Here is a 21,810-nt window from a genome sequence, read left to right as displayed (position 1 = left end):
AAATTTTTATATGCCCTTTACAAATCATAACATCTCTGGCCCAGTTTTGTTTCATTCATTAATGGGTGTCCTTGGTTGGGGCAGCATTTATTGTCCATCTTTATCTGCCCTCGTAAAGGTGAGGCCTAGTTGCCTTGTTGGACTGGTGTAGTCCATGTGCTGTAGGTAGACCCACAAAACCATTGGGAAGGGAATTTGGATTTCCTGGATTTTGACTCAGTGACACTGAAGTAATAGATACATTTCCAACTTAGAATGATGAATGGCTTGTGAACTTGTAGGTGAAATTGTTCTCATGTATCTGCTACTCTTGTACTCCTAGATGATTGTAATCATGGGTTTGTAACTTACTATCTAAGCACTCTTGGTGCATTTTTGCAGTGCATCTCGTAGATGTTATGCACTACTGTAACGGAGTGTTGGTGGTGGAGGATGTGAATGTTTGTGGATGCAGTACCAATCATGTAGATTGATTGTCTTGGACTGTGTCATGCTTCTTTTGTGTTGTTAGAGCTGCACTCATCCAGCACACTCCTAACTTGTGCTTTGTAGATGGAGGACAGGTTTTTTGGGGGGGGAGATGTTCAGGAGGAGAATTATTTGCTGCAGAAGTCTTAGCCTCTGACCTGGTCATGTAGGTACAGGACTTGCATTGACAGTTAGCTCAATTTTTGGTCAATGGTAATCCCAGGATGCTGATAGTTGGGGTATCAATGTTGGTAATGCTATTGAATGTCAAGAGACTATAGTTAAATTCTCTCTTACCGAGACAGTTATTTCCTGGCATTTATGTGCCATGAATATCATTTGTATGTCAGCACAATCCTGGATATTATTCAGGGTTTGCTGCATTTGGACATTGACTACTTCAGGACCTGAAGATTGCAATTGTGCAATCTTGTGTGACCATTCCCACCTTTGGCCTTATGATGGAGGTAAGGTCATTGATGAAGCAGATAGTTGGACTGAGGATACTATACTGAGGAACTCCTGCAGAGTGGTTTCTGAGCTGAGATGACTGATCACCAACAACCACAATCATCTTCCTTTGTGCCTGGAACAACTCTAACCAGTGGCAATATTTTCCTGATTCCCACTGACGCCATAGTCAGTAAAGGGCAGTCACTCTTACCTCACCTCACGTCACCATCAACTGTTTTATGCACGTTTGAGCTAAGCCTGTAATGAGATCCAGAACTGAGTAGCCCTTGTGGAACGCAAACTGAGTGACAGTGACCAGGTTATTGCTAAGCAAGTGCTACCTGATAATACTGTTGATGACACCTCTGATCATTTTACTTCTAAATGCAATTAGACTGATGGGGTGGTATTGGTTGAGTTGGGTTTGCCCTGCTTTGCACGTACAGCGCCTACGTAGGCAGTTTTCCACATTGTTGGGTAGATGCCATTGTTGTAACTGTAGTGGGGTGGATGACATGGGAGAAGTCAAATAGCTCTAAAACCTAGCAAAACCAGGAAGGAGCACAATGAGGTACTATTGAAATGTAATGGCAGTAACTCACCAAGGTTCCACTGACAACACATCATCCAATCCCATGATCACTACTACTTAAAGAGTTAGACAAATTGATAGCTTAGTTCAGGAGGATATCTAGTGTCAGGACACTGCAGCCAAACCTTCAGGGAAAGTCTCAGTGATCAGGAGTTGGGAGGTGGTGGATGGGGAAATTAGGTCAGAGAGTAGCTGGGGCAGAGCGTAAGTAGAGTAAAGTGAGGGGATGTCGTGGGGACAACTGTTCATGTGTAGGTAAGATAAGAGAGTCCATACTCAGCAGTGGAAAGCTGAAGCTGTTCTTGAGTGGCTGGGGGAGCACTTAGTTCACTTGCAAGCAAGAAATACTGGAAGAAGCACTGTTTCTTTAGCTGACAATTTACATTCCTCTCTCACTGGGAAACCCTTGCAATAATAAATGAAGCTCCCAACTGGACTAACAGAGCCCTTTTTGAATGTACAAATAATGTGTCTCAGCTCTCTGTAGTAAGATGTAGATACCACAACGTCTACCAATGTAAAAATGACAATGTACATGAACACACTGTGTTGATCTTATGATTCACTTATTTAACTAGTTAACTCTCATCTCCAGTGTTGTTGTGGCATTATTGAGAGGTGTTTAATGACTTCATTTCAATTTCACCAACAATTATCACTTTGCAGCAGAAAATATCTCATTCTACTTAACTGCTATGTAAGGATTTCATTTCCAAAACTTCCTGCAATTTTTCCTTATTATCTTTAATTTAAGACTTGTCGTTTACCCGTTTAAATCAAGTAACTCTGTTTAACTTATCATAATCTATCACAATTTTAAAGATGTGCACTGGATTAACCTTTACCATTCTCAGAACAACTGCAAGGCCACAACTTTTCAACTGTCTTCACAACTAACATCTTATCTCTGATTAATACCTTATCTCCAGTAATAACACTGCAGATTCACATGGTGCCTTGCCATACCTCCTTTGTTGGGTGTCCCAAGTGCTTTATAGCTTTGTGTTTAGTGTCAGCCTTAATATGTCAGAAGGTAGAGTGCTTAAGTCAAATCCAGATGCTTGAGTGCATAATCTAAATTGAAAATTGAGATGAGCACAGAAGGAGTACCACACTGTAACAGGTGCAGTGCATCATATGAATCCATAAAACATGCAGGAGAGGAGACTGGTGAAGTCAGTATGAAGCAGTTCAAGATACAAGTAGCGAATCTGGTATGAAGCAGAATGAGGAGAACAGTAAACCAAGTGTGAAGCAGTGCCTGAAAACAGATTCGAGACCCGAAACATTAATTCTGATTTCTCTTCACAGATGCTGCCAGACCTGCTGAGATTTTCCAGCATCTGCAGTTCTTTCAGTTTTTCATTCTGTATAAAGCAGTGTGAGAATGAAGCAGTGAACTCCGTATGAGCACAGAGCAGGGAATCCAGTATTAAGCAGTGTGAGAAAGGAGCAGTGAACTCAGTACAAAACAATGTGAGAGGAGAGCAGTGAACTCAGTATAAAGTAGTATGAGAAAGGAGCAGTGAATCCAATATAAAGCAGTGTGAGAGGACAGCAGTGAATTAGTATAAAGCAGTGCAATGGGAGATCAGTGAACCTGGTACAAAGCAGTACAAACCCGATATGAAGCAGTGGTGAGAGGAGACCAGTGAACTCAGCATGAAGCAGTGTGAAAAAGGAGCAGTGAACCCAGTACAAAGTAGTGCAAAACAGTGGTGAACCTGGTTTGAAGCTGTGGGGGAAGAAAGCAGTGAAATCACTATAAAACAGAGCAAAAGGTGAGCACTGAATCTAGTTTGAAGCAATATGAGTAAAGCAGCACATGAGAAGAGGATTGAACCTGGCATAAAGCTGTATGAGAATTAGGTGATTAAGGGAAAAGGAGAGGAAGGGAAAGAACTGCTTTGCTGCTTCTGCTTTTTCTAACTTGTTCTGCCTCTAGATATTGGTTCTCACTTGGCTACAGGTGAAGAAGCTAGTTCTTGGGCAAGTATCTGGTAAGTCATTAAGGTTTATTCTATTCTGACGGTTCAGCATAGTATAGCAACCACTATTAAGGTTAGTAAAGTATATAAAAACATACTTAATTCAATTATAAATTTTTGTACTTAATTCATTGGAACATGTTAAACATGGCAAGATGGGCAATATATTACAACTGCAGCATGTGGGAGTTTTCTGAATGCCAGCTTTAATCAAAGTAAACATGTCTGCAGTATACTTTTCAAGTTTGAGCAGACTTGGCTCAGAGTTTGAGCTGCAGACTTATCCATAGATATTGCAACAGATCAGGAAGGATGAAATATATCGGAATTCTTTCTACCAGGTCGGAATCACATCTCTTAAGACTTAGTCACCTGATTTCATCAGTGTTCAGGCACAGGAGAGTGTGGCTGTAAGTGAAACAGGTAGGGGACCCAGAGGAAACTATGAAATGGTCTAACATCCTCTTTCAGCTTGTCTGAATGAGAGTGAGGGCTGCAGCATGGATGAGCAAACTGCACCATGGTACAAGAAGCCATTCAAGTTGGGGAGCAAAATGGAATGCATGATAGTCAGAGAAGTGAGGGGAGGTGACACTGTTTGCTCTAACTAAGAGCATGAGTCCAGATGGTTGCATTACCTGCATATTCCAGGTTCAGGATATTTCTCAGGGCTGGAGAGGAACTTACAGAGGAAGGGGTGTGCCCAGTTTGTTGTGGTCTATGTAGATACCAATGACACAGTAGAATATAGGAGTAGATGCTTGGTATCAAATTAAGAAGCAGACCTTCAAGGTTATAATTTCTGGATTATAACCTGAGCCACATGCAAATTGGAATAGAGAATATACGGTTAGGGAGATAAGTAAGTGATTCAAGGACTGATGTAGGAATGGGTTCCAGTGCAAAGGGGCAGTGGCACCAATACTGCAGAAAGGAGCACCTGAACTGATGGGATGGCCTCCACCTGAACCACATTTCTAATCTGTATTTCATTCTTCACAAGTTATGTCAGGTTATAGGTACTGCCATCATTCTACTCAGCAGTTGGCCCTCCTGGTTTATCAGGAGTGTGTAGCCCAAGATTATCAGAATTTGCTTTTTTCCAGTATAATTTCAAAGATATTTTTCAGACTTTACTGTGAAAAAGCAAAAAGATATGTAGGAAATTAATCAAGAGTGGGAGAAGTGTAGGTAAGCCAGTTGAATATAGCAGCACTTCAACAGGAAATCCCAGTTGTTTATTTCCTAATGCTTTCAAGCCCAATTATGATTCCTTGATTTAAGCTTTTAGTAAAAATCAAAGCCATAAAAGTTGTATTTCAACACTAATTTGGTTAGTGTATTACTTTGGCATGAAAAGGCTAAAACATTTGATTTAGATATAATATACAGCAAAATTTATTTTAACCAGCATCTTTTGAATTGACTCTCAATAAACAGGCAAAAAATTATATATCTGAAATACCAGAAGTTCATTGTATTATCGCAATCCCTGCGACATCCAAGTAGTCAACTGAGGATGTAAGTGGGAAGGTTGTCTGCTGGTAAGTTTATTTTAGACATTGTGAATGATTATGATGTGATAGGCATCAGAGAGACATGGTTGCAGGGGGTTCAGGACTGACCGTTAAACATCTAAGGATTTACAACTTATCGAAAAGACAGGGAGGTGGGCAGAGGGGGCAGGGTTGCCTTGTAAGTTAAGAATGAAATTAAATTTATGGCACTGAATGACATAGGGTCAGATGTGGAGCCTGTGTGGGTGGAGTTGAATGACAAAGGCAAAAACACCATGAAGGTAGTTATGTACAGACCTCTCAGTAGTGGTCAGGATCAGGGGTGCAAGATGTACCAGGAAATAGATAGGGCATGTCAGAAAGGCAAGGTCACAGTGATCATGGGAGACTTAAATATGCAAATGGACTGGGTAAACAAATGTTGTTGGTGGATCCAAAGAAAGGGAATTCATGAAATGCTTACAGGATGGCTTTTTGGAACAGCTTGTGATGGAGCCCACAAGGGAGCAGGCTATTCTGGACTTAGTGCTATGTAATGAGTCAGACTTTATAAAAAATCTTAAAGTAAGGGAACACTTAAGAGGCAGCGATCATGATATGGTAGAGTTCAGTCTGCAGCTTGAAAAAGAGAAGGCAAAATCGGATGAAATGGTGTTAGTTAAATAAAAGTAATTACAGGGGCATGAGAGAGGAACTGACGAAAATTGACTAGAAGCAGAGCCTAATGGGGAAGACAGTAAAGCAACAATGGCAGGAGTTTCTGGGTGTAATTGAGGACACAGTACAGTGGTTTATTCCAAAGAAAAGAAAGATTATCCGGGGGGGAAGGGGGCATTAGACAGCCATGGCTGTCAAAGGAAGTCAGGAAATGTATCATAGAAAAAGAGAGAGCCTATAAATTGTCCAAGAGCACTAGGAAATCAGAAGATTGGGAATACTACAAAACAAACAGAGGATAACAAAGAGAGAAATAAGGAAGGAGAGGATCAAATATGAAGGTAAGCTAGCCAGTAATATTAGAAATGATAGTAAAAGTTTCTTTCAATACATAAGAAACAAACAGGCAAAAGTAGAAATTGGGCTGCTCCAAATTGATGCAGGAAGGCTAGTAATGGGAGATAAGGAAATAATTGAAGAACTTAATAAGTATTTTGTGTCAGTCTGCACATGGAAGACAAGAGTAATATCCCAATAATTAAGGAGAGTTGAGGGGCAGAGTAGAGTATGGTAGCCAGTACAAAAGAGAAAGTATTTAAAAAGCTAAAAGGTCTAAAAATTGAAAAACTCTCCTGGCCCAGGTGGGCTACATCCTAGGGTTCTGAGGAAGGTGGCTGAGGAAATGGCTTAGGCCTTGGTTGTGATCTTTCAAAAATCACTGGAGTCAGGTAAAGTCCCAGATGATCAGAAAATCACTGTTGTAACCCCCTTGTTCAAGAAAGGATCAAGACAAAAGATGGAAATTCAGAGGCTGATTAGCCTAACCTCAGTTGTAGGTAAAATTCTAGAATTGTTATGGATGAGATTTCTAAATTCTTGGAAGTGCATGGTCGGATTAGAACAAGTCAGCATGGATTTAGTAAGGGGAGGTTGTGCCTGACAAATCTGTTAGAATTTTTTGAAGAGGTAACAAGTTGGTTAGACCAGGGAAACCCAGTGGATGTTATCTATCTAGACTTCCAAAAGACCTTTGATAAAGTGCCTCATGGGAGGCTGCTGAGTAAGGTGATGGCCCATGGTGTTTGAGGTGAGCTACTGGAATGGATTGAGGATTGGCTGTCTGACAGAAGACAGAGTTGGGATAAAAGGTTATTTTTCAGAATGGCAGCTAGTGACAAGTGGTGTCCTGCAAGGTTCAGTGTTGGGGCTACAGCTGTTCACTTTATATATTAATGATCTAGATGAAGGGACTGGTGGCATTCTGGCGTAGTTCACCGATGATACGAAGTTAGGTGGACAGGCAAGTGGTTCTAAGGAGGTGGGGAGGCTGCAGAAAGATTTAGATAGTTTAGGAGAGTGGTCCAGTAAATGGCTGATGGAATTCAACGGAAGCAAATGGGAGGTCTTGCACTTTGGAAAAAAGAATGGAAAACAGGCATAGACCATTTTCTGAATGGTGAGAAAATTCATAAAGCCAAAGTACAAAGGGATCTGGGAGTGCTAGTCCAGAATTCTCTAAAGGTAGACTTGCAGGTTGAGTCCATGGTTAAGAAAGCAAAAGTAATGTTGTCACTTATCTCAAGAGGGTTGGAATATAAAAGCAGCGATGTACCACTGAGACTTTATAAAGCTCTAGTTAGGCCCCATTTAGAATACTGTGTCTAATTTTGGGCCCCACAACTCAGGAAGGAGATACTGGGACTGGAGCGTGTCCAGCAGAGATTCACACAGATGGTCCCTGAAATGGTCGGCCTAACATACGATGAACAGCTGAGAATCCTGGGACTGTATTCATTAGGGTTTAGAAGGTTGAGGGGTGATCTAATTGAAACTTACAAGATAATGCATGGCTTAGAAAGGGTGGAAACTGGGAATTTGTTTCCGCTAGGCAGGGAGACTAGGACCTGTGGGCACATCCTTAGACTTAGAAGGGGTCACTTTAGAATGGAAATGAGAGACATTTCTTCAGCCAAAGAGTGTGGGCCTGTGGAATTCATTACCATAGAGAGTGCAGTGGAGGCCGGGTAATTAAATGTCTTCAAGGCAGAGATTGATAAATTCTTGGTCTTTCAAAGAATTAATGGCAACAGGGAGAGAGCGGGTAAGTGGAGTCGAAATGCCCATCAGCCATGATTGAATGGCGGAGTGGACTCGATGGGCCAAATGGCCTTACTTCGACTCCTATGTCTTATGGTCAAAGTTGTGTTATTAAGTGATTTATGTTGTAAGTAAGTATAACAGTGATGTGTTTACCTCCGTATTACATTTCTACACTGATTATGTGGACCTCTTGATCAACCGGAATAGTTGATTAAATGGTATATACTTCTGATCCCACAGGTGACTGTTAATAAAAGTCTGCTGTATAATTTACAATGGTTTGTGCAGTTGTAACTGGAAATGATATAAAAATTTGATTTCCTATCAGACTTAAAATTTACAAGCTTATTTTAACAGGTGAAAAACATTTAACGTGGAACTTGACATAAAATTAATTAAAGAACACTAGGCATAAAAGCTAATCAGTAAGACTTACATTGTTTCCCTTCTGTTGCAGCAGCTTCAAATTTTCTTTACAATTTTCGAGTTCTTCTGTGATGGACTCATTCACTTTCTGAGTCTTGTCAAGCTTTTCCTTCAACTCCAGATACATAGTCTGATTTGCCTCATACTAGAACATATATCAAATATAGGGAGGATGTTATAGATACTATGCTTATTCTGAACATGTGTAGCAAGTACTTCTTTAGAATTTTAAATTCAATGATTTAATCAGAATGTTTCAGTTTGTATCTAATCCTTTGATAAAGTAGTCTTTGCATGATCTACACAAATGCAGTTATACTTTTAGTTGAACAAATATTTAATATTATTTTTCTTTCCGATGTTTTCCCTCTGGCATTCTCACATTACTCTGTTCCTGAATGCAATTACTTATGCAGTAGATCCTGATCTGTGTGGCTCAGTGCCAGATATGCTGTACATACCACAGTCAAATAACCTAACACTACTTACAATTAAGGGTAACACAAGAAGAAAGATCAAATGGAAAAGGTGTAGGAAGACAACTATTACTTGATATTTCAGCATGAATAGCCAGCCTCAAAATAACTTCCAGGAAGAACAAGTAGCTTGAACTTGCTCTTCAATCAAATGAATTTAGTCAAAGAATCTCCTTCTTTCAAAAGGCTAATGTTTCTTATCAAGTTATAAATTCAGGTAAGTTTGCTGTTCTGAGCTTACATTAAGCATCACAATTGGTGCAGATGTTAAGTACAGAATTAATCTCTCCAATAAGTACATTAAAATAAAATCAAACTTTCACTTTGTCAGCATGGGGAAAGAACAGGAAGAGGTATTCTTGAGAGCTGCTTATGATCTCTCCAAATGATCTCAATGACATTTTCACTTGTGAGGTAATGAATGGCTTTGTTTTGTGTGCACTGACTGTAGTACAGCAGTACAACATTTTCCCACTACACAGCCAATACAAGTTAACCTCAGTTTGAGTTTTTTAAAAATTTATTCATGTGTCACTGATGTGGGATAATAGGGTGTCACTGGCTGGTCTAACATTTATTGCCCCTCTCTAATGGCCAGAGCGCAGTTCAGAGTCAACCACATTGCTGTGGGTCTGGAGTCACATGTAGGCCAGAACAGATAAGGATAGTAGATTTCCTTCCCTCAAGGACATTAGTGACACAGATGGGTTTTACTCAACAATCGGCAATGGCTTCATGATCATCATTAGATTCTTAGTTCCACCATCTGCCATGGCAGGATTTTGACCCAAGTTCCCAGAACATTACCTGAGTTTTTAGATTAACAGGGAGAAACCGAGGACTTCAGCAAGAAAAGCATAGCAGGTGAGGCAGCATCTGAGGAGCAGGAGAGTAGATGCTTCGGGCATAAGCCCTTCATCAGGAATGTCCTTCACGCTTATGCCCGAAATGTTGACTCTCATGTTGCCTCTCATCCTTAAATGCTGCCTGACCTGCTGTGCTTTTCTAGCGCCACCCTTTTCGACTCTAGATTAACAGCCCAGTGATAATTATCACTAGGCCATCGCATACCCATATAGTACAGTCTCCCTCTACCTCTTTAATGAGATGACTGTACTCGTGGTGTACCAACCTACTGGAAGCTTCTCACAGCAGAAATGGTGCAATACAGCACAGAAAATGCTCCGGAATGACTTAACACATCATTCCCTTCCTTCAACCACCCCCCCCCCCCCCACCCAAGGTTAAAGGAAGATAAATCTAATCCACTGCACTACTCCTTCGAAGACAACATTAAATTCTTTTAATTTCTTATCTTGCTTCATGAATTTGATTTTATCAGGAGCAGTAGTTTTTATCTACCATACTGAATAACTGTCACTTTAAATACCTAATTTCTAAATTCAGGAAATACGTCAAATTTATTTTATCAGTCATTAAAATTAATAATTTAAACCTTGGTATCATTTGGTAATCTAGCCCTTTTTTTTTTTAAACAGAGGCTGAAATGATTAATTTTCATGGTAAAATAAATTTAGCTTGCTTTCCAGGGCTTCTAATACTTTCCTGACATTCAGTGTCCTTCTTGATCCAAACTGAATGATGTCATGTATGCCCACACTTAACTCCATCTGCTATAGCTGTGCCCACTTCCTATATCTGCCTATACTGCTTAATAATTTAATACTCCCATATAATTTATTATGCCTACTGACATACTGTTAGCTGAAAACTGGTTAACACAACTCTCATTCATTTGTCTGTCTGAGTCACCAATATATACAGTGTATGGTGAAAAACAGAGACCTGTGTTCCCAGGTGAATACCACTAGTCACATCCTACCAATTACAGAACAAATACTTTATCCCAATTCTCTATCACCTATCACCCAATTAAATCAATTCCAATCTCAAGTCTAAAAGTAATTTCTTCAGATTTCTAAGTTTGCTATTTAACTTGTGTGAAACCTTATCAACTGTCTTTTAGAAACTCATTTTATCCAAAATTTCAGTAAGTCAAGTCAGACATCATCTACCTTCATAAATCCATTCAAATACACATCGATGTGAATATTTGTCCAAGTGGTCAGTTATTGTCTCTACTGATAGATTCCAGTAACTTCTCCACAACTCATTTTAAACTGGTAATTATCAATTTATTTACTCCCTTTCAATTTAAATAATGGAGCCAGATTTGCAATTTTCAATCCAAAGGCACAATTGCTAAAGCTGGACACTTTTCAAGAATTAGACAAATGCATCTACTATTTTTTCACTTTATTTAACACCCTGAAAGGAAATAATCAGGTCCTTGAGATTTGCTGACCTTAAGGTCCATTGTTTTTCTGCACTATCACTTTTTTGTAAAGCATTTAACATTTTCATGTAGGTTATCCCACCAACGGTCCAACCTAATTTACTATGTTCAGTTTATTTCCCAACTTGTTGAGTCTCTTCTTAGTTAACAAACCAATCTGTGACTTTACCCTCTTCATCTGAACCTATGACAGACTCAACCATATGATGGTCACACTGTAAAAAAACAATGCTCCCTTACTGTCAGATTGTTGAATGATGATGGCTTGTTCATCATTAAATAAAGTTGATTCTAAAACATATTTGTTCTAGAAAACAAAAGGATTTGTCTTTATTATTCCAGCTGCATTACTTTTCCTAGTCAAAGTAAAAATTAGAATCTCCCATTGTAACTAGATAGATTTTTCATCTTTTGTTATTCTCTAATCTTGCTCAATCTTTCCACTGCAATGGTCATCTTCGTTGAAATGCCTTCTTTTCATAGCAATAGTTATTGTGTTTCATCAATACTACGACTTAAACCTTTTCAAATTTCTCTATCCTTTCCAAAGATAGAGTTTGGATTAATCATTCCACAATTGTAATCAGGTCTCTGTTTTAGCATCTACCTTGTTGCCTTTCAGGTAAACTTTAGCTTTTAACTCATGGAATACATTCACTCTCTTTATGGTATGTGTATCTTATTTGGGTAACTTTCCTCACTATCCCCATATATTCTGCAGTATGATGCACATTTAATTGAAAAAAAAACCTAGATCACTGTTGTATGAAATTATCAGAATAAACACTTGTGAAGTACGTTATAGTTAATGCAGTTCTTCCATAAGAGGTATATTACCTGTTTCTGAAATTTCTGAGTCTCATTTTCAGCCTGTGCTAATTGTCCTCTTAGTCCATTTGTCTCTTGTAAGCGTTGCTCCTTCAACATTCCAACCTGAACTTCTAGCTCTTTCCGAGAAATCTCTAGTCCACTGACATCTTTGGTCAGCTTAACACTCTGTTGCTGAGCACTGTAACAATAATCAAAGATTGCTTTTCAATATTTCCTTCATTCATATCCAGAAGTGAACTATTAAAGTATAATCAACTTAAAACAAAAGTTGAAATTAACTTCATCTGTTAAACAACTTTTCAGAACTTAGTTCTCTACTCTGCTATAAACTATGTTAATCAAGCCTGTGTCAACAGTTTGGTAGAGCAGTTCAAAACTTATTCAACTCACCTGCTTTCTTCCCATATACTTTACATCCCCCTTTGCTTTAAATACCTGTAAATATCTGTTAAAAGATATAATACACTTTGCCACAAGGAGTAACTGAGGTAAATTCTAAAGAATCTTATATGTATTTTAACGAAGAGATATACTATACATCAGTTAGTACGATGACATGATTGTTGTCTTTCTTGGAAACGTATCCAAAGTAGAGTGTATGACACTGCGCAAAAACACCTTTTTACCCAAACTCCACTTCAACCAGACCTTTTCCTTCATATACCTTAAATTCTCCTGAAGTATCTTCACAGGTGGCTGACTAGAATTTCCACATTAGGAATACATGGTACACAACAATATTCTGTGACAAATTCTTACAGCTTTTGATTAGTAAACTCAATGATTTCAAGTTCAAGGCAAGAAACTGACAGGATATTCTAATAAATCAGTATTATCATTTCCACCGTTCCAATACTTCAGGATAAAGAGAGGCAATATACTTCTAAGCTGCTGGCAATGCTGTTGTACAACTAGCCAATAGACTTTGTATACAGAAATGATTGAGGTTTAATTAGTCCAAGATTATTTTCTTCCTTGCCTTGTTGGGATATATCTCAGATCCCCTAGACATCTTGAGGGGTGGGGAGTTGAAACACAATATACTGACACACAAATGTGTTTTGCTATAAACTTCATTTTTTAGCAAATGCTGAATCTGATTTGAGTCATAGAGTCATACAGCATAGAAAGAGACCCTTTGGGTCAATTTACCCTTCTGTTTCCCAAACTAAATAATCCCATTTGCCTACGTTTGGCTCACATCCCTCTAAATCTTTTCTATTCATTTACCTGTCCATATGTCTTTTAAATGTTGTAACTATACCTGCTCCTACCATGTGGCAGTTCATTCCACATTTGAAACATCCTCTGCAAGAAAACATTGCCCCTCAGGTCCCTTTTAAATCTTTCTCCACAAACCTTAAAAATATGACCCTAGTTTTGAACTCCACCACCCTTGAGAAATGATCTTTGCTACTCACCTTATCTATGCCCATCATTTCATAAACCTTTATAAAGTCATGTCTCAAAAGTCTAAGCTCCAGTGAAAAAAAAAGAGTCTCAGCCTATCAGCCTCGTCTTACGACTTAAACCCTCCAATCCTGGCAACATCCTAGTAAATCTTTTCTGAACTCTCTTTAATAACATCCTTCCTATAACAGGGTCACCAGAACTGTATATAGTACTTCCAAAGTGGCCTCACCAACATCCTCAACATGACATTCCAACTCCTGTACTCAATGGTCTGAGCAATGAAGGCAATTGTATTAAACGCCTTCTTAACCACCGGTCTACCCAGTGATGCAACTATGTACCTGAACCCCTAGCTAAGGATGTGCTGACTGCATCATTTGAATAGAGATGCTAGTGGGAAATAATGTCAGTATTTTGGCAAGTCAAGTTAAGAGACGTATTTTTAAAATGAACACAGGTCAGAAATAGATACACCAGAAATAAAAACATGAAAAATAAATAAGCAGCAATTGCTGGAACTTGCCATCGGAGCTCTTCCTCAAACCACTGTAGCTTTTCTGTCAGAATAACTTTTTCTTGTAGAAGAGAATCACAATCATTCTGTAGCCCATTGCTCTGCTTTTGTAATTCATCCAGTTTACCTATCAGTAACAACATTTAAAAGATTACAATAGGGTAGCTGTACCACAATATTCAATAAAACATCTACAACAAAACAGAATCTGCATTTTTCCACATTTTAATTTTATGATAATAATAATAAATATATTGATCAAGATGGTTCTGAATTACCATATATACTCGAGTAATAGTCAAATCTTTTTGACTACTTTTTAAAGTTAAATTTATGGGGTTGACTATTATATGGATATTAATTTTGAGGGGCTGAAATTCATGCCCATCAAAATTTATACCGTATCTTTAGCAGAAGCCCAAATGATCTCGAAATGAATTAAAAAAAAACAAATTATGGTAATTCTGAAAATCTGGAACGGAACAAACAGCCAGCAGACTGGAAGACAGGGAGTGGAACAGAACAACCGGCAGACTGGAAAGCAACAGCAGGACGCTTACTCATAAATGTTGATCTGTTATCTGTAAAGAACTAGTGTCGACTTTTACATGAGATCGACTATAACTTAAGTATATACAGTAGAAGCAATTGCTACATCAGATAGGGAAAATAAAAGAAATTTTGCAGTTATAAAAGTGCACAAAAATCTTTGTTGCTGAATTTGTATTACCAGTCGCTAAATTTGAAGTTAGTTTACAAACAGTTTTCGCTTGTGCAAGAGTCTTATATTAATGCCTGTTCTTTCTTCTCATAACTCATTTTTCTCTTTGATACTCATGACTTAAGCGATTCTACATTTGTAAAATAAGGTCAATATTGCCCGTGGTAGTATCATCTTTGTAAAACGAACACTTCAGCTGCCGAATAAGTGAACTTCCCATCAGTATCTTAATACACTGGTGTGCTTTTCTTTTCCAATCAATTACTAATATTTCAGAAGGAAAAAAGAGGGAGCCTCTGAACTACTCTTTCTTCACTTCAGAATTACATCTGGATCAGTAGATAACTTAAATTAATTTGTGAACTGAATGTCAGGATTAATAAAGTGATTAAATTTAAAACAAAATACATTAAAAAAGACTTGTATGTGCAAGTTAGCCAATTGTAAGTACATGCCTCCAATTTAACAGGATGTTCTCTGGAAGTGATATCATGGCTTATTGGTAAAGGGAGTCAAAACAAAATATAAACACTGAAAATGTTAAGGCCTTGTGGGACAAGGTCCAGTTACTGGAAAATAAATTGATAACACATAAGCTGTCTACTGTGTTATTCATTGAAGTATTTGTCACATGGGGAAAAGAAAACTTGTTATTCGCCGAAAACAAAACATATCTTTTATTAAACAATTAAGATTTCAAATAAGATTTATAAAATTCTATTATACTTCAACAGAAAACAAAATGAAAAATGATCTAAAATGAACATTCTCATTGCATAAGCATTTTGGCAAGAATCTGATGATGTAAATTTTCTCACACACATTCTCATGTGCCTGATGATTCAGACTATGGCTGTTGGGCAGATTCCCACCCATCCTGTAACGCCTATTGAATGACATGCAACCAATGAAAGTCCCACTTAAATCTACAGTTGTGCCAATTCTGATGAAACATAAAATGGTAAAACTGCAATAGAAGAAACTCTGGGTCAATTACTAATTCACTGAAGACATAGAGATGAAAGATTTTATTCTCAAAGTCAAATTTCTTTTTGGAAGTGGAAGTTAGCACTATCATACAGTCATACATTTTAGTGCTTTTTAACAAGATAATTTATCCCCTATTTTGTAAGCTATTTCAAATGATTAAGGACAGGATGAATAAATAGTTTAGATATTGTCAAGGTTTCTGCCCATTTGGTTATGCATAACATTTTTCTTGATCCTTCTTAAAGTGCCATAATTACAATTGCAGGGCCAACGTACATCTCTACTGGATTAGTTGATGCGTCATAGTGCTCTTCTTAACTTCAGATAAACTGGACAGCAGTCCTGTGTGTGTTTTATTCAGAGGCCCAGCAGATTTTACTGGCAGGACTTTCTGTGAATGCTGCCAGTCAACTGGTCATCCATTCTGGTTGAAAATGTCATTTGGCCAAAGGGTAACACGTTGTCTGCATTTTTATGCCACTAATTAATCACAACGCTCAACTCAAGCATGGATCACAGGTCAATGGCATGAGTACATCAATGTCATAGCACTGACCTTTGCCTCTTTACACACAAATTGTGTAATACAAAGCAGAGCATTTTCCCAAGTGACAATAACATTTTAGTTCTCATCCAAACTTGACAAGCTTGTTACAAAGTTTAGTACTTTGCCGTTTTATGATCATAATGTAGTGACTGCAAAAAATATAATTACCAATTGTGCCAGTAGTCCTGTAAAAAATATAAATTTTTATAGTTGATGGAAATACATTATGTTTATGTTAAGCACATTACATGATTTTGGATACCAAATAGTCTCCACTCAATCTTGTTTTGCTTTATGTGCCAAACCCAAACAGATTAGAGATAACTCAGTTAAGCAAATACTGATATTTTAGACCAATAGCAAACATTTAATTCCAAGACAGAATACCTTTCTTCACTTTAAAAATTCTGTTTCATGGGTTTTGTATACACAGATCAAAGTATGTACTGATAAATGTGCGGAAAGCAAAAATTCCAACATGGATTGTTATCCTATATTAAAACTGAATCAAAAGGCTTGAATTCCAAGCTTACATACCAATGTGTGCAGTGATCTGTGTGAAGTGATCTACAAGCACCATTTTTTTCCTTGATCTATATTAAGAACTCACTCTTAGACTGCAGTGCATAACTTCAAAATTTGCAGAGGACATAAAATTGTAAGTACTGTCAACTGTGAGGATGATGGTGATAAACTTTAATCAAAAAAATGGGGGGGGGGGGGGGGAGGGAAGAGAAAGCAGGAAACTATAGGTTGTCTAGCCTATTATCTGTCATAGGGAAAATATTAGAATCTATTATTATGGAAGAAATACCAGGACACTTAGAAGATCATAATACAAACAAGTGGTGTCAATATTACTTTGTGAAAGTCGTGTTTGACTAATTTATTAGACTTCTTTGAGAAAGTACCAAGAGACATGGATAGAGGGAAATCTGTAGATGCAGACTATGTGGATTTCCAAAAGGCATTTGTTAATATCTTCAACAAAACTAAGAGCTCTATGGTGTAGGGTTAACATGTTAGCATAGATAGAAGATTGGTTAACTTACAGAAATACAAAAGTAGGAATACATGAATCATTTTCATGCTGGTAAACTGCAACTAGTGGAGTGCAACAGGAGTCAGTGCTCAACTAATAACAAATCTATTATCAATGACTTGGATGAAACAAAATGTACGATAGCTAAATTTGCCGTTGACACAAAGATATGTAGTAAAATAAGTTGTTCGAGAATCCAAGAAGTCTGCAAAGGGACAGAGATAGGTGAATGGTAAAAATGTGGCAGATAGAGGATAGTGTGAACTTGTCCACTTTAGCAGAAAATATAGAAAAGTAGCAAATTAATTAAATATAGAGAGAAATTATAGAATTCTGAGGTCTCGAAGCATCTGAGAGTTCTGCTACATGAAACACGTTAGAATGCATGTAATGCAATTGATTTGGAAAGCAATTGGAATATTGGCATTTATTGCAAGGGGAATCAAATACAAAAGTGTTGTTGTAGCTATAAATGGCCTACTGATGCATCTGGATTACTGTGTCTGATACTGTCAGGTAATTTCCTTACCTAAGAAATTATATATATTGCAGTGCAGTGAACGTTCACTCGACTCATTTCTGAGATGAAAGGCTCATCTTATGATGAAAGGGCAGGCTGTGGCTATATCTTAGGATCGTTAGCTGAATGTATGGAGCACTTGTAACAACACAAATGCATTGATGACACAAACAGAGATAAATGAATAGGACTTGATAACTATTATGGAGACATAGTTACAGGATGATCAAGATGGGAACTCAAAACTCAAGGCTATTTGACAAATAAGAAGTGTTGGCACAAAGAAAAGCAGATGAGATAGTTTTGTTAATAAAGGATGGTATCAATATTGTAATGATATGAGTACATGTGGAATCCGTTTGGGTGAAACTAAGGCCGAGTAAATAAAAAAAAAAATCATAGGTGCTAAAGAGTTTTCTCACTGTAGGACAAAGTATAAATTGGGAAACAATGGAGGTGTGTAAGGAGAGCTCTAAATGTATAATTTAAATCTGGATAAAAATCAGATGGACAGTGATAACATGGAAGATGAATTTGGATAGTGCATCAGAGTTTGTTTCTTAGAGCAGCACATTACAGAACGTACAGGGGAACAGGCTATTCTTGATCAAATAATGCATAATGTAGGATTAAAGAGCTCTGCAGTAAACACAGTATGGTAGAATTTTGAATTCAGTTTTAGGACAAACAAGTTGGGTGTCAAACCAACGTTCCCAACTTAAATAAGAGGCACGAAGAGAGAAAAGTATCAGGCAAAGGCTGGGAAAATAAAACAAAGTGGTAGGTCAGTGGATGAGCAGTGGCAGACATTCATGCAAATGTTTCATAACGCTCAACAAAACTTTATTTTGGTTAAAATGATATGAGAACATGACCCACCTGTGGTTAACAAAGGTGGCAAAGGAAAGTATCCAATCAAAAACTAAGGCAAATAAAATGACATAACTGGTGATAGATCAAAGGATTGGGATTGCTTTTTTTTGGAGACAAGTGGCGGATGGCTAAAAAGGAAGAAAATTTACTATGAAAATAAATTGGCAAGAAATGTAAGAAGAAACAGAAGAGCTTCTACAGGTATATAAAAAGAGAGTAGTGAAAGAAAGTGTGGTAATCTTGGAGGATACAACTGGGAAATTAATAATGGGAGAATGGCAGAAAACGTAAACCAATATTGTTCCTCGTTCTTCAAAGTGGAGGACACTATAAACAACTGAAGGATAACAGACAAGTAAAGTGCTAACAGGAAGAAAGATCTTCCAACAGTCTCTCTCATGAGGGACAAGGTGTTTGAAAGACTAATGAGATTAAAGGCAAACAAGTTACCAAGATTAGATGGGTTGCATCTTAGTGCATGGATAGTGGAGACATCGTTAAAAATATTCCAGAACTCACTGAATTCCAGGAGAGTTCCAGCAGATTGGAAAACCGCTAAAGTAATGGCCTTTTTCAAGAAATAAGGCAGATGGAAAGCAGGAAGTTATAGGCCAGTTAACTTAACATCTATCACGGGGTAAATGTCAGAGTCTAGTAATAAGTAAGGACTTATTTTGAAAAGCTTAATGCGATTAATAGAGCCACATGGTTTTGTGAAAGGGAAGTCAAGTTTTTTTTGAGTTCTTTGAGGATATAACAAGTAGAACTGAAAGAGGAACTATTAAATGTAGATGGGAGCAAGTAGAACAAAGGAAAATGAGGCAATTCATCTTGGATCCAAGAGATAAATCAGAATATTTACTATTGATGAGAGACATTGAGCAATGAGGAGCAAATACATTTTATGCATCAATGCACACAAATGGCAATAAGCTAGTAATCTGGTGTAGGAAATAATCAAAAAAGAATAAAACAAAGAACTGAGGTCTAGAGATCTGAAACAAAAACAGAAATATTGGTGAAACTCACCAGGTATGGGAGGATCCACAGGAAGAAAAACAGAGCTAATGTTTCAAGTCCAGTGACCATTGATCAGAACATTGATTAACTATATATGCAGCAAGTACTTTACACAGAGGGTGGTAGGTGCCTGGAACAGGTTACCAGCACAGGTAGTATTGGCAGGCATGGTAGAGTCATTTAACTTACGTTTGGACAGATGCATGTGTAGGTGTGGAGCAAAGGGATACAGATGCTTAGGAATTGGGTGATAGGTTTAGACAGTGGATTTGGATTGGCTCAGGCTTGGAGCGTTGAAGGGCCTATACCTGGGCTGTAAATTTTCTTTGTTCTTTGTTCTCATCAAAAAGGATAATTAAATGTTGTCATTTATCTTAAAGGGGTTGGAGTTCAAAAATAGTGGAAGAGATTCTTCAGTTGTAGAGTTTCATTTGGAACACCCCTATGGGCATTCTACCATAGGGAAGATTGGTGTTGGAAGTTACCGGACACAGATTCACCACAGTAATAAAATATTTTGAGTTAAACTGAGCAAAATTATATTAACATGGCTTTTCTTCAATTTTCAGTTATAAAATTTGGGGATGATTTAACACGTTTTAAAATGGTAAAGGTCTTTAATAAGGTAAAGAAACTGTACTTGCCCCATCAGTTGTGGCTCAGTAATAGTATTTTCATTTCTGAGTCCCATTCCAGAGACTTGAACACAATTGTGCGAGAATGCTGTTAAGGGAATCCTGCTCTGTAAATCAAAAGTAGCAAAAGATCTTGGAAACTTCATTTTCCTAAGTGCCTTCCCATTCTCCTTACCTTGTAACTTCATTGCTTCCCCTTTCTCTTTATCCTTTTGTTGCTTTGTTTGAAGATGGAGCTTGGTTTGAAGGTTGAAAATTTCTGCTTCAAATTCTGAGGCAGTTTGCCGCCATTGCTCAAGCTCAGTTTGCACTTTCTGCAATTCCCCTCGGAGAATGGCAATGTCACTTTCACGACCTGTTGCTGCCTCTACTGCTGTCTGTCGTAAAGCCACAATCTCTTTACGGGTACTTGCTAATTGATCACGTGTTTCAATAATTTCATTCTCTTTTTCTTCTCTAAGGATCTCAATGTTCTTTTGTAATTTGTGGAGTTGGGCTGCATACAGAAAAAAGCAATAGTCATTTTCACTTGTTTGAAAGTTTGCATTGCCATATGCTAACTTTATTTTTCATGACCAAATTCATTTTCATAGAAAAAGAACATAAGTTCTTACTAAATGCAAGTAATACTTTGGACATTCTAATTGACCAAGTGTCTTGGACTTGTTTTAAATCCGTACCAAGAGAACAAAAATATCTTTCCAGCATGCCATGTAAATTTGCATTTATCATCATGCTATTTAAATACAAATGTCTTTATGCTTTCTAACTACTGGTTTGCAACATAATAATATCATGTAAGTGAAACTCTTAAAACTAAATTTAAGACATGCCATTCAGACAGGACTGATGGCATCTATCCAAAATTAAAGGACACCAATACAAAATGGGTTGATGAAGAGCATTGCTCTGACATAATACCTCCGAAGTCAACTTATACCAATTAAACAACTTGTGAAAGCTTATACCTTGCAACACTTGGATCTGGCTGGCTGATTCTTCAGTCTGCTGTTTAGCTATCTTTCTTTCCTCTTCTAGTAGTGCTGTAAAGAAACCAGAACAACATGGAAGTTAATGGATTTAATGTTGGATCTGATGCAGGTGTTTTTTAAAATGTAGATTTTTTTTGAAAAGCAAAGCAACTTCAAGAAAATGTAAGTGGTAGAACTTGCCAGGATATAACTATTTCACAATTTAAAAGTAAAACCTATATTTGAGGGTCCCCTTCCAATATATTAGCTGGAAAGTACCTTTAAAGATCAATAGTATTTAGAATTTGGATTGGCTCAGGCTTGGAGGGTTGTAGGGCCTCCCAAATCTTAAACAATATTCAATCCAGCTGATAAAAATAAGTGTACAAGAACATGAGATCACATAAAAAATATCAACTAAAACAGTGATCCCCATGAAGTTATGATTTATACATATTGATATCATTTATTTTAAAGCTTGGATTTTGAACTAGTGTATGGCTTTGGCCTGTGTATATGAGGGTTTTAATTATAACTTGACGGTCTTTCTGGAGACAATGATCACCAAACAGCATTTGTCAGTGAACAGCTGACTGTAGTCCCACCTCATGTGATAATGCGAATTTGTTTGTATTGTGAGAGTTTTACAACTAGGCAGAGAAAACATTGGAAGGCATTACCTTGCTTTTGATTCAGAACCATCAAGAATCAATCTTAGCTGAGAAAAACCCAGAGATTA

The 21,810-nt window shown here is 37.6% G+C and overlaps 1 protein-coding gene across 38 annotated transcripts in view; it reads right to left on the bottom strand.

Annotated features, from left to right (window-relative positions):
- The window catches only part of slmapa (sarcolemma associated protein a), a 256,792-nt gene that overhangs the window by 3,592 nt on the left and 231,390 nt on the right, over window positions 1–21,810 (bottom strand). For 37 of the 38 annotated variants that reach the window (XM_043708126.1, XM_043708125.1, XM_043708136.1 and 34 more), the window contains 5 exons: window positions 21,069–21,143; window positions 20,276–20,596; window positions 13,762–13,879; window positions 11,832–12,003; window positions 8,212–8,346 (listed from right to left, as the gene is read on the bottom strand). In XM_043708126.1, the coding sequence (XP_043564061.1) occupies window positions 8,212–8,346; window positions 11,832–12,003; window positions 13,762–13,879; window positions 20,276–20,596; window positions 21,069–21,143 (821 nt within the window). Of the gene's footprint in view, window positions 1–3,134; window positions 3,249–8,211; window positions 8,347–11,831; window positions 12,004–13,761; window positions 13,880–20,275; window positions 20,597–21,068; window positions 21,144–21,810 lie in introns of all 38 variants that reach the window. The other variant, XM_043708130.1, reaches the window with a different exon arrangement.

The sequence above is a fragment of the Chiloscyllium plagiosum genome, chromosome 18, assembly GCF_004010195.1.
Source record: "Chiloscyllium plagiosum isolate BGI_BamShark_2017 chromosome 18, ASM401019v2, whole genome shotgun sequence".
NCBI lineage: Eukaryota > Metazoa > Chordata > Chondrichthyes > Orectolobiformes > Hemiscylliidae > Chiloscyllium > Chiloscyllium plagiosum.
Note: the sequence above shows the minus strand (reverse complement) of the source record. Positions and strands in the feature narration are given on the sequence as shown.